Source organism: Saccopteryx leptura, chromosome 13 (genome assembly GCF_036850995.1).
Source record: "Saccopteryx leptura isolate mSacLep1 chromosome 13, mSacLep1_pri_phased_curated, whole genome shotgun sequence".
Lineage (NCBI taxonomy): Eukaryota > Metazoa > Chordata > Mammalia > Chiroptera > Emballonuridae > Saccopteryx > Saccopteryx leptura.
This window is the reverse complement of record NC_089515.1, coordinates 14,136,887-14,153,794: the sequence shown is the minus strand read 5'-3', so window position 1 is coordinate 14,153,794 and position 16,908 is coordinate 14,136,887. Positions and strand designations below refer to the sequence as shown.

The window sequence follows — 16,908 nt, the reverse complement described above, 5'->3', positions numbered from 1 at the left end:
TTGTGAATTACATCGTCGATGGTGACAGATTGTATGCCACGCCAAGTACCGTGGGATAAACCTATGTTTCTTCTCATTAGATAAGACAGGTTGGCCCAGAACAAGACCTACTCTCTGCGTGTGGGTCTTACAACATAACATGCTTAAGACTACCTACAGCAAAAGGAGGGAGGGGGACAAGCAAGGGCCTCCAGTTTATCACATGAATTAGTTTCATCATAAGCATCTGTCCCTGGGCTTTATGAAAAAGCAGTTTTAGTGAAAAGGTAAGACAAAGCCACCTTCAGAGAGTCAAGGGAGAGGATTTGGCTGAATCATGTTGCGATTCTATTTCCTAGAAGCCTGCAGGAGTTGGGCAGGAGGGGTGTCCCTTCGGCCACCGTTTCCAAGTGAACAGATAAAGACAGGACAGCGCCCCCAGCAGGTATGAATGGAAAGGCATTCGATGGGCGGGAGGATTTGCCACAGGCTACACTGAAGGGCCTCTCTCTTCCGTGGCACAGCAAATACCATGCCACATAAAGACATGTGCCACCAGCTCTCTTGGAAACACAGGAGGACTGATTCCCCGGGTGTGCTGACTTGAGGAAGGAGAGAAAGGAAAAGCCTGAGACCAGAGCAAGGAAAGCAGAGCCCTCCGTCCCTCCCTCCCCCGGGTAGGAGTGCAGACAGGACGACTCCCCTTTGTCTCTGAGAAGCACAGTCCGGCAGGCGGCCTTGCTTGGGAGGCCCGTCTGCCCAGGGAGCCAGCTCGCCGGGAGTCAGTGCAGAACATTATATTAGAAGGAACCAGTGGAGAGCTGAGTAAACACAGAGCCCCTGGGGGAAGCGAATTGTGCAAGAGACCAGAGAGACTAAGAGAAGTCGCCTCTGGTCAGCTGGTGGAACAGTCCAACACAGAGGGAAAGGACAAGGGTCAGGCCGTTTTCCTTTACCCTCAGGATTTGTTTCCAGTTTGACATTTGCTTTTTTGTTTCATTTTCTGCGCTGCCTTTATTCCAGAACTATTTTGTTGCTGTGTTCTTTCTTCATGAGGTTGGCAGGGAACAACCTATGCCCAGGAAAGGCAAGCTTCCTGGGGTCAGGGAATCTCCTAGGACCACCCACCAAGATGGAAGTAACTTCCTGTCAAAGGGATGCCCTCCGATGGCTACGGACACCTGTGACCTCAGTGTGCAGACTCAGGAGCTTCCTGTCCCATTAAGCTGGTAAAGCAGAAAGCAGAGAGAGGGGGAGGGTAATAAGGGAACAGGAAGGTTACTTTAGAGTTTAGAGGTGGAGATGGAGATGAAGGCTCTCAGCAAACTCTAGGATCTCAGACTAATTTACTTCTGGACTTCTTAATTAGAAGGCAGGTTGTAAACATCTTCAGCACACTCCTGAATGTGTAAGTAATTAGCATAAGCTTTCTAAAAATGTGCCATTTATAGTAGACTCTCTACAAAGAGAATCTTCTTGTCGAAAACAAAACTGAAAGCCAGCTAATGAAAAATAAACCTTCAGTTTGAGTGTACACTATCCGCTGAGAGTCACATGCCACCGTTTACAGAAAAATCTCTCAAGAAAGACCTGCTGGCTCTGACCCCTTAGATTCTCCCATATGTGGGAATTAGGGAGCTCAGGACCTTAGCCAAAGAGACTTGATGAGTCAAGTGGTCCATGGCTTGGATTTACACATATATTTTTAATACTTGTATTTAAGGAAACACTGAGGCTCAAAGAAGTTGACAGAGTTGCCCAAGGTCACACAGCTGTGAGTTCCAGAGCCAAGAGCCCATCTCAGTCCCCAACTGCCCAGAGCCCTCCCCATGAAAACACGGGAAGGCTCTCCTCCCCACCCATGCAAGCTGGCGTGATGTGTAGGGTTTGTGACTACTGTGGAATAACAGGGAAACGGAATTTTAGACTAGGGTAGAGGCTCAGAGGTCACATGCCATGCCCTTCACCTGTGAAATGAAGACAGTCTCAGAGAGACTGCAGGGTCTGCTCCGAATTACTCAGGAATGAGGGACACGGCTGAGCCGGGAGCTTCCTGACCTTTGCCCAGTGCCCCTTCTCCTTCTCGAAGCTCCCTCAGGTGCCCAGTGGCATCTCAGGGGAAACCACACCCAGAAAAGCGGCCGCGGGGCACCTCCAATGCTGAGTGAGGGCTCGCTGGAGACCGGAGCAGAGTCTCAGGCCTCCCTGGGATGGCACACCTGTGTAAGCCACCAGGTGTGCCGGAGTAGGCGGAAAGGTGGCCCCTCACAAAATACATCCACATCCCATCTGTACCATCTGTGACTGTTTGGGAAAAGCGTCTTTGCAGATGCAATTCAGCTTAGTGTCTTGAGATGAAAAGCTCACCCTGGAAGATCTGGCTGGGACCTAAATCCAATGAGAAGGGTCTGCAAAGAATGGCGGAGGGAGATGTGACACAAAGAAGGGAAGGCCATGTGAGAGGGGGCAGAGATTAGGGCTACGCAGCCACAGCCACCAGAGCTGGAAGAGGAAGGAAAGGCTTCTCCCCTGGAGTCCCTGGAGCAGGGGTCCCCAAACTTTTTACACAGGGCGCCAGTTCACTGTCCCTCAGACTGTTGGAAGGCCGCCACATACAGTGCTCCTCTCACTGACCACCAATGAAAGAGGTGTCCCTTCCAGAAGTGCGGGGGGGGGGGGGCGGATAAATGGCCTCAGGGGGCCGCATGCGGCCCGTGGGCCGTAGTTTGGGGACGCCTGCAAGGGAGCATGGCCCGGCCAACACCATGACTTTGTCCTCCTGGCCTCAGAACTGTGAGAGAATAAATTTCTGTTGTTTTAAGCCTCCTTTGGGATAGCAGACCCAGGAAAGGAATACATATACAATCTCTATGGAAAAATCAATCCCCAGGAAAGGAATACATATACAATCTCTATGGAAAAATCAACTAGGGAAAAACCCCTAAATCACAGAATGGACAAGCAAAATGTAGTATGTCCATACAATGGAACTGTATTCAGCCTTTAAAAAGGAAGGAGAGTCTGACCTGTGGTGGCGCAGTGGATAAAGCATCGACCTGGGAACACTGAGGTCCCCGGTTCTAAACCCTGGGCTTGCCTGGTCCAGGCTCAGATGGGAGCTGATGCTTCCTGCTCCTCCCCCCCTTCTCTCTCTCTACTCCCTCTTTCTCTCTCTCTCTCCTCTCTCTAAAAATGAATAAACAAAAGTTAAAAATAAATAAATAAAAAGGAAGGAGAGTCTGGCAAGTGCTATGACACAGATGAACTTTGAGGACACAGTGAAATAACCTGGTCACAAAAAACAAACAAACAAAAACTAATATGTTTCCGCTCACATGAGATATTTCATAGAGACAGCAACAGAATGGTCGTCACCCGGGGTTGGGAGAGAGGGAAATGGTAGTTATTTGCAGACCATGGAGTTTCAGTTTTATAAGATGTAGAAATTTATGGAAGTGGATGGGGTGATGGTTGTACAACATTATAAATGTATTTAAAACACTGACCTGTCCACTTAGAGTGGTTAAAATGGTCAATTTTATATTGTGTGTATTTTACCACAGTAACAAAATTTGGGGGGGGGATCTCAAAAAGGCTGAATTACAGTGTTGACAATAAATCCACAGTCGTAATGTCTCACCGTAAAACAGCAGGGTCAGAAAATAGCAGGCAGAGGGAGGAGGGCAGACTGTGTGGCCAGTCCTGACTTACCCTGGTCACCAAGCCAAACTGACCCATGAGCTGTCAGCATGCTAACCGTGCAGGGCATTCTTCCAGATCCCACACTGGTCTGCAGAGGACAGCGTGCCCACTGGGCGGAGCTTCAGTCTACCCCACCTCCTAGAGCACACTGGCCCCAGAAGTCCCAGCACTGAGGGCAGCGTGTGGCAAGCATCCCAGCTGTCCATCTTACAAATGGCCCTCGGGGGAAATCCACAGACAGTCTGCTGAGGGGCCCCCACAGCCGCAGAGTACGCTCGGGCCTCCGAGAGTAAGCAGATGTTTCTTCAAAGTGGCATGTTCTTGGACCTAGTTTTACTTTAGACATTCCTTCCCAGAGCTACTGAGCTAAATCTGAAGGTAATCAACACCCCCACTGCCCAGCCCAGCTCACTGTGGTGAGCACAGTCCCACATGTGGGCTGAGGACACAGCTGTGTCGGTCAGCACCTCCTGCAAACTCGGCTGCCTCCAATCCGGGGGCTGTTGTTTAGTATCTTCCTGCCTCTCTTTCTATAGCCACACATCTGAGAAATAGTTCTGAGGTGTTATTTTTATTGTTTTAAAATGAAATTACCCAACTGCTCCCAATTCAACATGTTTATTTCCGTCGTAGGAGGCAGATCAAACACGGGAGAGCTATCAGACCCCCCTCAGGGCCCCTCCTTGAGAGGAGAAATCGGGGGCTCCATGGAGGGACAAGGGACATGTTCAGGGGACAGGAAAGGAGCCCCCGCCACTGCACCTTGAGTCTCGTGATAGGACCACTGGACGTCAGACTATCCTTTGGATGGGTCACATCCACTTTCTCCATTTTTTCATCCATTTCACCCATTTTTTCCGGGGCATGTGCTTCACCCTGCACCAAGGACCCGGCCTTGACGTAGACCGGGGCTGACAATTACAGCTGTATGAGAAGGCGGGGCGTCTCCACCTGCCCCGATGGTGTGTGTGACGGGCGGGGGCCTCTGCAGCCAGGGCTACCGCCACTTTGCGTCCCGAGTTCTGCAGTGGTCTCCTAACCGGCCTCCCTGTCTCCACCCTTATCCCTTTTCCATCCATTAAAAAAAAAAAAAAAATTAGAGGTCAAATTTGCATAACACAAAATTAACCATTTTAAAGTAAATAACTTATGGCATTTAGAACATTCACAATCTGTGCATCCACCACCTCTAACTAGTTCTAAAACATGTCATCACCCCAACTGGGTCCCAGGAAACTGTTACTCCCCTCTGCCCCTCCCCCACGCAGACCACCCTCATCGGCTTCTGCCTGTGGATTTACCCCTTCCGGACACTTCCTCTAAGTGGGTCGCACAGTCGGAGGCCTTTTGTGAAAACTCAGCGTGTTGTCATGCTCCATCCATGTTGCAGCCTATGTCAGAATTCCCTCTTTTCACTATTCTGTGGTTTGTGTATTCTACATTTTGTCCATCCACTCACTAGTGGGCTCTTGCTGTGGACAGAGCTGCTGTGAGTATATTTGAGGAATCCCCTCCTTTCTTTATACAAAAATTCAATCACATGATGCTCCAGCCATAACCACTCCAATGGCTGCCGGCTACTCTTAGGATAAACCATTGTGACCCTGAATGTGACCTTTGAGGTCCTCACATGCTGGTCCCTCCCCTCGTCTCAGTATCACCTCTCACACCTGACTTTATTTATTTTTTATTTTTTGGCGTATGCTGTGCTGTTTTCTTTCACCCCTGAGCCCCTGCCGAGAAGGCCCCCTGGGCCTGGAACACCCTTCCCCTGGGCAAGAAGCCACTGCACTGACAATTCTTCCCTCTCAAATCCGATTGGCTGCTCCAGCTCCCAGCAGTGAGCCAGGGCTGGCCCGCCCGGTGTGTTCTGCCGACAGAAAGGCATCTCAGAGCGGCTGCAGGCTTGGGAGGGCTGCCTGGACCTCGCTGAGGAATCCCACAGAACTGCCCAGAAACACGGGGGCCGCGCAAGTTTACCTCCCGTGTCTCTGAAACAATGTGATTATGTGGATTCAGTGACCTGCTGCCTGCCGGCTGACAGGGGTGACAAGCTGCAAGACTCCCCCCGCTGTTGGGTGTCCTGTCTCACTTCTGCTCAGTACACACGCTCCACCCTGAAATGTGGGACGGCCATGAGGCAATCTTTACTTTTCCTATCAGGACTGGTTAACACCCCACGGGGCCACGACTCTCTCTGACTCTGGTCCAGTAATTCCGCAGGGGCCACAGGCCTGCGAAGAGCTCGGCTGGCTCAGCCCGGGCACAGAGGTTGCCGAGAGGGCAGGAACCAAGCTCACTGGCCCCAGCTGGTCACACCTGCACTTGACTGGCTTCAGCGTGGCCTGGGCCACAGGGCGTTCTGGGTCACACAGGATGTGGATTTTGCAGGGCGGGGACGGCTCCGCCTTCAGCTTTCATCCACCCTTGCTTTTTCTTAGCTTCTGTTCTGAGCCTCCGTTTCCTGAGTCTGCACACACTCTCAGGTGCACCTGTGCACGCAAGAGCACACACTCAGGCATACTCCCACGTGTACACACACACGTACAATCCAACACAAATGCACAAGGGTACACGCACATTTATGCACATATCCACACATATGTAAACGTAGACACGTGGCTCTAACATGCTCTTCATTTCTTTTTTTTCTGATTTCTAAAATATAAAGATAGCCTAATAGAACCCTCCCTTCTGCAGAATTCCTAACAGCCCCTTTAGCCTTCTTTCTTTTCCTTCAAATTCTCCATCGTTCTCCTTTCCCGTGAACATTTGGTAGAAGCTGCCTGTGCAGACAGAACAATATGATAATTGTTTTAGGTCAGACCCAGGGGTCCCCAAACTATGGCCCGCAGGCCGCATGCGGTCCCCTGAGGCCATTTATCCGGCCCCCCGCAGCACTTTCGGAAGGGGCACCTCTTTCATTGGTGGTCAGTGAGAGGAGCACATTGACCATCTCATTAGCCAAAAGCAGGCCCATTGTTCCCACTGAAATACTGGTCAGTTTGTTGATTTAAATGACTTGTTCTTTATTTTAAATATTGTATTTGTTCCCGTTTTGTTTTTTTACTTTAAAATAAGATATGTGCAGTGTGCATAGGAATTTGTTCATAGTTTTTTTTTATAGTCCGGCCCTCCAACGGTCTGAGGGACAGTGAACTGGCCGCCTGTGTAAAAAGTGTGGGGACCCCTGGTTTAGGAGATTGGTCATTGACACTCCTTTCTTCCCTGCAAGGTCAGAAAAGAACGAAAAAAAGAGACTGTTGCCTGTTTCTGGGGCCTCTCAGGAAATGACAGTGGCTGAGACGAGAGCCCATCCGACTGTCGCTTACCTCCAAGACTTTGCCTGTGATAAACTGGTGGCAGGCTTCACACTTCACCCCAAAGAGCCCCTGGTAGTCCTTTTCGCAGTACGGAGCACCGTCCCTGAAAGAGGAAAGAGTGCTCAGCCAGAGGGGAGGCCCGGGGTGGGGCAGCCACGACCCACACTTCCCTGCGCCCCTTCCCCAGAGCGGTTCGCATGCCCAGAGACCTGATCACACGTGAGCAAAACCCGCGAGACCGAGTGATCCAGAGACAGCACTGCGGTTCTCCCCGCCACTCAGAAATAACGGCCACATCCGCAAATGATTATCGTGCCGGTTCCTCGACGGCCTCAGACCTCACTAAGTAAAACCTGGCATAGTTCTCTTTCCGCCCCCAGCCAGGTGGGCTTCAGATGTGGTCTCCGTGGTCTTCTTTCCCTGAGGAGGCCCCCGTGCTGCCCCCCCACACCTCCTTGTTCCCACAAACCAGAGCCTCAGCCTTCAGGAGACCTGGGGGCTCCAGGGTCTGCTCGCCCAGCCTCCCGCAAGCTCAGTTCGGTGGTAACACCATTGTGTGTGACCGTTGGGAAAGTTAGAAACACCGAAACACCACGCTAGGCAGCCCCGGGGTCGCCTGCCACACAGCTGAGTGTTTTTCTCAGTTGGGCTGTGCCTCAGAACCCCCCTGTGGGGTTTCCAAGGTGTTTCACCCTCCACCTACAGGATGAGATTTTGGGAAGGTGAGGCCCGAACTACTTTTTGTTGGTTTTGCTATGTATTCTCAAGTTAAATTCATTTAACTTTTTGGAATAGTTGATCACATTTGCCTGGTTGGAGGACATCTTTTAAAGCATAAAAAAGGTCAATAAGGGAAAATTTTCCCTCATTGCCAATGTTCCCCACGCCCACTCCATGCTCATTCTTTCTTCCTTAACCCAAAAGGTAACCATTGTAACTAGTTCCTCCAGGCTCTGTAAAAACAAAACAAAAATAATGTACTTCATTTACTCCAGTTATTATTCACGCCTGTGTCTGACTCTAACAGGAATTCATTCCCTGATGGGCTACTTTGCGCACTGGTCCATTGCAATGGGCTCAGTGCCTGGACCCTGTGTTATTTTATTTGGGGGCGGGGGGTGTCTACAATAACGTTTAAGACCTGGATGAAGGACAAAGGTTTGTTCGTGCCAAACAGGGGGAAAAATTAGTGAAGATAAAATGAATGAATACTCTATTGGTTACCACATATTACAGCAGCTTTGTTAATTGTTAAATCGGACAATGATTAATGTCTCATTACATGGAGAGCAGGCACACTACGGCAACGGCAGAAGAATAGAATTCTTTGCACGAGTTTTATAGCCAAAATCTGCTACTGACAGTGCATGAGAGTGTCTCGTTATGTCTGATGGGTCAGGGTGGGGTGCCCAGAGCAGGAACTGGGGCCCCCCAGGCCCCAGCCTCACTTACTTGCTGATGTATTCCCCAGTGAGCACCTTCCCGCAGGATTTGCATTTAAAGCACCCCAAGTGCCACTGCTTGTCCAGTGCCAGCAGCGCCTGCCCGTTCTTGATGTCTCTTCCGCAGCCGGCGCAGTCTGGAAAAAAGCGGCAGGCAGGTTACCCCGTGGTTGTCGGGCTCGATTCCAGCACCGGGCCGGCTCTGAAACCCTGCGCGCCAGATCACACACTCCGGAAATGTGTCCTGAAGCTCCCTCTTTCCCTGCTCTGAGTGGCCACCCGCAGTCCCGCCGGCCACATCCTCACACTGCACGGACACTTCAGGACCCGCAGTGGATCCGGTTATTTCCTTGGAGGTTACTTAAATGCCCCCCGAGCTCCAGCTGGCCCAGAGAAGATTTAAGGATAGCATGTTGGCCTGGGTTTTCGGAACGCTCTCACGGGCCTGCATTAATGGGGGACACGTGTGAGCGGCGAGGCACCTCAGGCACGATGCCCCACTTAACACTGTGCCTGTGATTCCTGGAACGGGGCTCCTGAGGCTGCTGTTTGTAAACAGGGCTCTGCCTCCCTTATCAACCTAACCTAGACTTCCTAAGATCTGTAATCTTCAATTACATGGCTCTTAATGGCTTAGCTTGAAACCGTCTGTGACAGACTCCTGGGCGGCAGATGGAGGAGAAAGCGTTTCCTCATGGTAAAGAGTGCGGCCCCGAATGAGCCGGTTCTGAGCCCAGCTCGACTCCTTGTTGGCTGTGAACCGGGCGGGTCATCCCGCTCTCTAAGCCTGGGTTTCCCCACATGGAAGCCGGGATGTTATTGGTGCTTGTCTCAAGCCTCCAATGAGGATTCAACAAAATAATTAATTCAGCACAGTAGTTATGTATGAAGTGGCTCTATCAGCATTTGCTTTGATTATAATTTCCATTAAATGTTCTGACTATTGCATTTTTTTTAGGGAAGTAGAGTCTTTAAGAGAACCCAGAAGAATGTAAATTGGTGCAACCTTTACTAGAAGCAATTTAAGCATCTACAAATATTTTAAACCAAGGTGCCCGAGAAAGGGAGAGAAGGCACTGTCGGCAGGTTGGCCACGATGTCCCCAACGGATCATGAAAAGCACTCACGGAATAAAGCCACCTCCAGACAAGGCTGCTGGGTACACAGAATGGTTCAACACCCCCTCTTCTGACCACATCGTGATGGCTGCCCATTTACTGATGACTCTTCTAACCCTCTTTCATTTTCTCCTCCTAGAAACACTTCAGATGCCCAATCACTAACCGGCTCCTGCTTCTCAACAACACCCAACCCGGAAATGCTCCCGTTCCCCTGAATTCTCCCTAACGTTACCCAGCACCAGCCCAAGTCCTGTAAACCCCCTCCAAATACCGCCCCGGGGGGGGGGCTCACAAGTCGTCTGGCTGTAGTTTCAGTAAATCAGCGTGTGTTTTTTTGTTTTTTACTACAGATGTGTTTCTGGTGATCTCTGGTCAGTGGGTATTAACATGCCTTCAGACTCAGAAATTTCATGTCTAAGATTTTATTTTACAAATAAATTTGCAAAAGTGTATGTGTGTTCCCTGGAGAATGCATATGCATTCCCCGCAGCATCTCTGTAACAACAAAACTGAAAATAGCCTATCTAGACATTAATGAGGGACCAGGAAATTGATTATACTAGAGTCAATAATGGAATACTATGTGCTGTTAAATAGAATGAGGTAGATTTGTTTGTGGACATGGAAAGATGTCCAAAATAAGCAAGCTGTAGAACAGTATGCATAGAATAAGCTCATTAATAGAAAAATAGTAAATATATATATGTGTGTGTGTGTGTGTGTGTGTGTGTGTATGCTTACATATGTGCTTGTAGAAGAATAGAACATTTCTTTAAAAAACATAAAAAAATTCCTAAGATATTTCCTATACTTTTTACTTCACATGTCGTCTGTGTTGTTTAATTCTATTTTTTGCCATGAGAATATAAAAAAAGTGAATAAATATTTATAAAGCTAAAAACATATCTGCTATCTAAGTTATAAATATTTCAGATTAGAATTTCTTTATATACAGCTCACTATAAACTGAGTATTACATAGTCACAAAGCACTACATATTTTTTTAAAAGCTGGGGTTTTATTATGTATCCCAGCATCTCACTAAAAATCTTATAAAGGGGATCTCACATCTAGTAGTTTAATATAAAGATAAAAATGGAAGGCCATGGTATGTGCTCAGAACTACCCTTTTTAAAGGTTAGGGACACAGTATGTAAGTAAAATGAATGGACACTGTTTAATCCAAGTTGAAATCAAATTTTCCTTTATTGTTCTGATTAGAGCATGCCCACTAGGTGGCAGTAAAGATTTAAAATAGGAAGGACGCTGATTGATAAAATTTCAAGTAGAAAACAAACTTTACAGATGGCTTTTCAATCCTATAGCAGAAGGCAGCTGGGCTCAGAGGGGTGGGCACAATTTCCCAAGGTTGGCCCTGCACAGACCCCCAGGGGGTCTAGGGAGGTGGAAGGCCTGTGGACGATAAGAACACAGGCTATGGAATTAGGAATATCGGACACTATCAACTTCTCTCCCTGAACTCTCACTTCTTCACCTGTGAAATGCTGACCTCCTTCCTAGACTGCTATGAGAGATGCTGTGTTGTAAAGTGCTTCGCATGACACTCGGAGCACATGGCGCACGTGGGGCGTTCAATGTGGTTCCCCTTTCCTTGGCAGGGGGCAGAAATGGGGCTAAACCCCAGGTTTCCTGACTCTAAGTCCTGATCCCTTTACAAGCACACTAGTGCCCAGATATCCCAGAGCTCTGAATGCCACTGAGCTCATCTGAGAGCAACAGCAGCCTCTCTGGTCATTTTGCACTGGTGGCTTTCGATGAACCAGGCCCCGGACGAGGGCTTTCGAGACATGGTACCATTTATTCGTCACAGTCACCATGTGAGTCAAAGTGCCTGGCAGTCTGGAAGCTTCTGACTCACAGGTGGTGTCCTGTGCTTCTCAGATCCTCTGTGTCCTGCAGGGTCCCATGGAGGGCAGACGTTCTGCAACTGACTTTGACAACGGTTTCCAGAGACTGAGTGCTGAATGCTGAATGCCTGGAGCCAGCCAGAGCTGGTGCGGCTGGGCTGGAAGGAGAGGTTGTGCATTCCATCCCAAACCTGAAGACATAAATCGAGCAACTCAGCAGAGACCGCATCCTAGAAAGTAGAATGCTGGCCCACCTCAGCTGGTGTCCAGTATTGTGGTGTAGTCCAATGGTCCCCAACCTTTTTTGGGTCATGGACCGGTTTAATGTCAAAATATTTTCACGGACCAGCCTTTAGGGTGGGACAGATAAATGTATCACGTGACCGAGACAAGCATGAAGAGTGAGTCTTAGACGGATGTAACAGAGGAATCTGGTCATTTTTTAAAAAATAAAACATTGTTCAGACTTAAATATAAATAAAATGGAAATAATGTAAGTTATTTATTCTTTCTCTGCGGACTGGTACCAAATGGCCCATGGACTGGTACCGGTCCGCGGCCCAGGGGTGGGGGACCCCTGGTGTAGTCCACAGGGGCTGCCCATTCATTCCTCGCTGGACAAAAACCATATTCTCCCCTGAAGCCAGACATGCTGGGGAAAGTGGAAAAAAGATGCAGAGACAAGAAGACCCGTGCCGGACAGTCACCCCTTCACGCTCACCCCAGCTGAGCTCCTCCGAAAAGAACAACACGTCCTCCTCTCCACCTTCGTGTTTTTCAGCTGTTGAGAAAATTGTTTCCACATCACTGAAGCAGCTGCTGGTAAATATAGCACGCCGGTGATTGGCACCGGAATTATTGCCAACGTCAGAGCCAGGTGAACGCGGAGCAGCATCGAGGCAATCAAACCCTCGAGCAACTCGCCGGGACTCTATCAAAGACGAACCACCATCAAGTGTGAGAAGAGAAAAAACCAGCGCCGGCCCGAACACGGCGCTCCCAGCCCCTCATTCTCAGCACCAGCAGCTGAGAGGAAAGCTGGGATTCTTCGGCTGCTCATGGCCAAGTGAAACCAACATCCACGAACACACCTGGCTCCACACTTATAATCATTTTGTTCCAAGGCAACAGATATCCCTGGAAATCCAGATCCTGCCTGTCTCCTTTAATAAATCTTCTTTTTTTGGGGTGGGGGGGAGGAGGAACATTGGGCTCTGGACACCTGGGTTTCAAAAGTATTTAAGTTGAAGAAAGTAACAAATGGCCTGCAGGGAAAAACATAATGGTGTTTCCAAGTTGAGAAAAATGTCATCGGTTGGGCAGCAGCTAAGGTTCTGTCAGCCTGAATGTCCGTGTTCTCCTTGAGAACTCTTTCTGCCTTCTCAGAATTCCCCATTCGGGAGGAGTAAGGGCCAGACACATGCCTTCCTCTCTGAAGATGCTCTCTGGAGAAGAAGGCTGAAGACATGGAGCGCTGGGAAAGGGAACCACGTGGCCACTACACTCCCAGCCACCCCCTCTTTCCAGGCCTGCGTGCTTCCGTCCCACCCAGAACCAGGAATGAAGGTGGAAACTGCCGTTCAGAGTTGCTGCCCAGCTGGGATCAAAGCTCCCAGCTTCTGGAACGAGGCTCTGCCTGGCGTCTTGCAATTCTGGGCTATGGTCTCAGAGCTGGAGACGGTGATAAACAGTCCATCTTCCACAGAAGGGAGCTCGGACTATTCCTTGCCAGATAGGTTAGATGGAGGTATGCTCAGGCCCCAGGGCTGCTGCGGGATCCCAGAGAAGCTTGATGTCAGATCCTTGGACAGACTGACTGCAGTGTCCGGGAGCTTGGAAGCGTTTGTGAACACGAAGTCTGGAGCCTGCAGGGTGTGGAAGATACGGAAGGCAGGAGACGGCCGGGGTGCCCCTTGTCTGACAGCTAAGGAGCAGACAGCGTGGGAATGGTGTGTGCTTGCCTGTTTGGCTCACTGGGGACGCAGCTGTGTCCCGTGGCCGGTACCCACACCCAAGCACCCTGAATAAACACCTGTGAAAGCTGCCCCGCGAGGCTGGGGGGCTTCGTTAGAAAGTGGCTATGGGGGAGCAGAAGGGAGCGGGGCCTGAGGCTGGAAAGGGGGGAAGGGATTTGCTAGAACAGGGTAGCAGGAAACTGCTTGCTTTTGCCAAAGAATTCAAAACGCACCCCCTAAAAAAAGTCTGCAGCCAGTGTTAGCTGGAAGAGAAGTCTGATGATGCCCCAGTTACAACACCTTTTCCCTTCTACCGTGAACCCCCTCCCCTGGCCTGGACCCCAAAGAGGCCACAGGTGGGACAGGAAGGGGTAAAAGCACAGCCAGGACCCCGCCTCACTGCAGGTCTCCAGTTTGGGTTGGGCCCGAGCTGGGAACATGGTGCAGCTCTGAATCAAATGTGAGAATCAAGTTTTCAACTAGACTGGACCTGTAAGAGCCAAAAATGACCAGAAAGCTATGGGAGCCACCTAAGATAGTATTAAGGGTAGGAAAGGGAGCTCTAGGAGAGAATACTAAAAGTAGCAACAGAAAAAAAAAATTAAGATTCTTCCTTGTTTTGGCCCATTCTATGTAAAAATGGTACACCAATACTAGACAATAACTGCGATGAAAGACTTTTGAGGCAGAGAGATCCGAAGTCAAATCCCAGCTCTGATACGGAACCAAGGGACTGTGGGCAAGCGAGGTGGCCGCCGGCCTTCCACTTGTTCATCTGTAAAACGGGCGGTTCCACAGCTCCTCCCGGGGCTGTTGTGAGGATTGGGGGAATACGTGCTATCACTGAGCAGAGTGTCAGCACATGGTAAGCACTCCGTGCCTGTTGTTCTCACGGCTGAAATAGTCTCATGAAGCCTACATTGCCCTCTCCCCTTCACAGGCCGCGACAGCCCCTTGTCAGCCTCTGGGGAAGGTGTTTGGTTTCTCTGGTTCCGTCATCAACATCAGCATCATCACCATATCAACATTATTGTTATTGTGATTACTCAGCTTTTAACTTTTGAAGATCTTGCCCTTGTGTTATCTCAATCCACTCTTAGGGCTCCTGCGAACCTGGAAGGGCAGCATTTTATAGATCTCAGAACATTCGGGAGCCAGAGGGACCCTGAAGATCATCTGATGTAAAAGCTTCCTTTTATACTCGGGAGACTAAGGCCCGGGGTGGACCCGGGCCTGGCACAGGTGACATGGATAAACAGTGTCCTGTTAACTGCAGAGTGGGAATCTTCTGTTCTCAGATGCACATGAACCCAGGCAGCTCCAGCTTAGCAGGCTTCCCTGGGTTTAAACCTCTAATCACGGGTTCACTTCCCTGTTATTGCCTCTCCTGCTGTTAATGGGCAAAAACAGCCATAGCAGAATTTGAGCACGAGGTTCACTTGTGAGTAAAGGTAGACAATAGTTGTGAAAATAATAGAAATCCTAAAAGGGGCCAGGGAGAGACTTACTTCTTTTAATCGATGCTGAGATATCAAGATGTTAAAAAAATAATGCCCATAGAGATTTTGAGTCAGTTCAGAGTATTTCCTTCCTTCATTGCAAAATTTTTAAAATAAAGAATAAAAAAAGAATCAAGCTTCAATATTGAAACTAGTGCCCATATATGTTCCAGAAAATTCAAGCTGTCCCAAAATCCTTTCTTAATAAATAACAATAGAAAGACAATGTTATTTGTCATCAGCAAAGATGATTAGCAGATAAGTTCACCCGCTACACACGTGAATGAAAAATAAATAGAAACAAAATCATTTCAGATCTAGATTGTTATTAATAGAAAGTGGAATAAGACTTTGGAGACCCTATAAAATATTCAGTGGTGGCCTTTTAATAGACTGTTAACTAGAGGCACTTGATGCCTGGCCAAGACTCAATCTAGGGAGCCGTAAGGAGAGCAAAACACAAATCTAAGGTCCATGGTTTGGCTCACTTGAGGTCTTGAATTTAATGACACTGTATCTTGTCATTCAACTGTTTCCACAGCACATGGGTTTTCCATTATCTTGTGTTATAAAATGGTGAAGCTAGAACTCCAGAGAATGGCTCCGCTCTCCAGATGAGAGAGAAAGAAGTGACACAGAGAAGCGTGACCTGAACGTAGGTCAGAGTCTGTTAGGGTAACAAGCTGCAGTCAACACAAGCCTTCAGCACATGTCAGATTAGCCTCTGCCACGTGGATGCCTCCATGGAACCACTGTCCGGAGGCACACAGCGGCTGTCCGCTCTCTACAAGGCAGATGTTCCTAGTCTGCTAGGGCTTCTGTAGCTCCATGGGGTCTAAATGCTAGTTGCCACCTGTTATGATGCTTGAATTGACTGTCTGCCTTTTTGTGGGCCTTCAGTTTGCAACCTATAGATTAAGAAAAAATCCTTATGGTTTTTTTTTTAAATAAGAGTAGGTCTAGAGCTTTTTTTGTGTTTTTTGGGTTTTGTTTTGTTTTTTGTATTTTTCTGAAGTTAGAAGCAGGGAGGCAGAGAGGCAGGCTACTGCATGCGCCTGACCAGGATCCACCCGGCATGCCCACCAGGGGGTGATGCTCTGCCCATTTGGGGTGTTGCTCTATTACAATCGGAGCCATTCTAGTGCCTGAGGGGAAGCCATGGAGCTGTCCTCAGCATCCAGGCCAACTTTGCTCCAATGGAGCCTTGGCTGTGGGAGGGGAAGAGAGAGACAGAGAGGAAGGAGAGGGGGAGGGGTGGAGAAGCAGATGGGCGCTTCTCCTGTGTGCCCTGGCCAGGAATCGAACCCCAGACTTCCACATGACAGGCCCATGCTCTACTGCTGAGCCAACCGGCCAGGGCCTTGGTCTAGAGTTTTAACATCATCAAGGTACAGAGGATTTGGGTATTTTAACCTTTCCCTGGCCAAAAAGATCACATCGCTTAGTAGTGATAAGAACATCATTTCCACAAGTGGATATATTGTCTGTTGACCTTCAGCGGGGCTCTACAATGTTGTCAGCTTCCAAACCAAACATACATGAGCTGACAAATATTGACTGGCCACTGTCCATTAAAAAACAACAACTTTAGGCCCTGGCCGGTTGGCTCAGCAGTAGAGCGTCGGCCTGGCGTGCAGAAGTCCTCGGTTCGATTCCCGGCCAGGGCACACAGGAGAGGCGCCCATCTGCTTCTCCACCCCACCCCCTCTCCTTCCTCTCTGTCTCTCTCTTCCCATCCCTCAGTGAGGCTCCACTGGAGCAAAGATGGCCCGAGCGCTGGGGATGGCTCCTTGGCCTCTGCCCCAGGCGCTAGAGTGGCTCTGGTCACGACAGAGCGATGCCCTGGAGGGGCAGAGCATCGCCCCCTGGTGGGCAGAGCGTCGCCCCCTGGTGGGCGTGCCGGGTGGATCCCAGTCGGGCGCATGTGGGAGTCTGTCTGACTGTCTATCCCCATTTCCAGCTTCAGAAAAATAAAAAAAATAAAACAACAACAACAACTTTAGCCCTGGCCGGTTAGCT

At 49.3% G+C, this 16,908-nt stretch overlaps 1 protein-coding gene across 22 annotated transcripts in view; it reads right to left on the bottom strand.

The window, feature by feature from the left end:
• ABLIM1 (actin binding LIM protein 1) overlaps positions 1–16,908 on the bottom strand; it is a 277,495-nt gene that overhangs the window by 87,136 nt on the left and 173,451 nt on the right. For all 22 annotated transcript variants that reach the window (XM_066354683.1, XM_066354675.1, XM_066354667.1 and 19 more), the window contains exons 5-6: positions 8,457–8,583; positions 7,014–7,107 (exon numbers count right to left, since the gene is read on the bottom strand). In XM_066354683.1, coding sequence (XP_066210780.1) covers positions 7,014–7,107; positions 8,457–8,583 — 221 coding nt within the window. The remainder of the gene's footprint in view (positions 1–7,013; positions 7,108–8,456; positions 8,584–16,908) is intronic.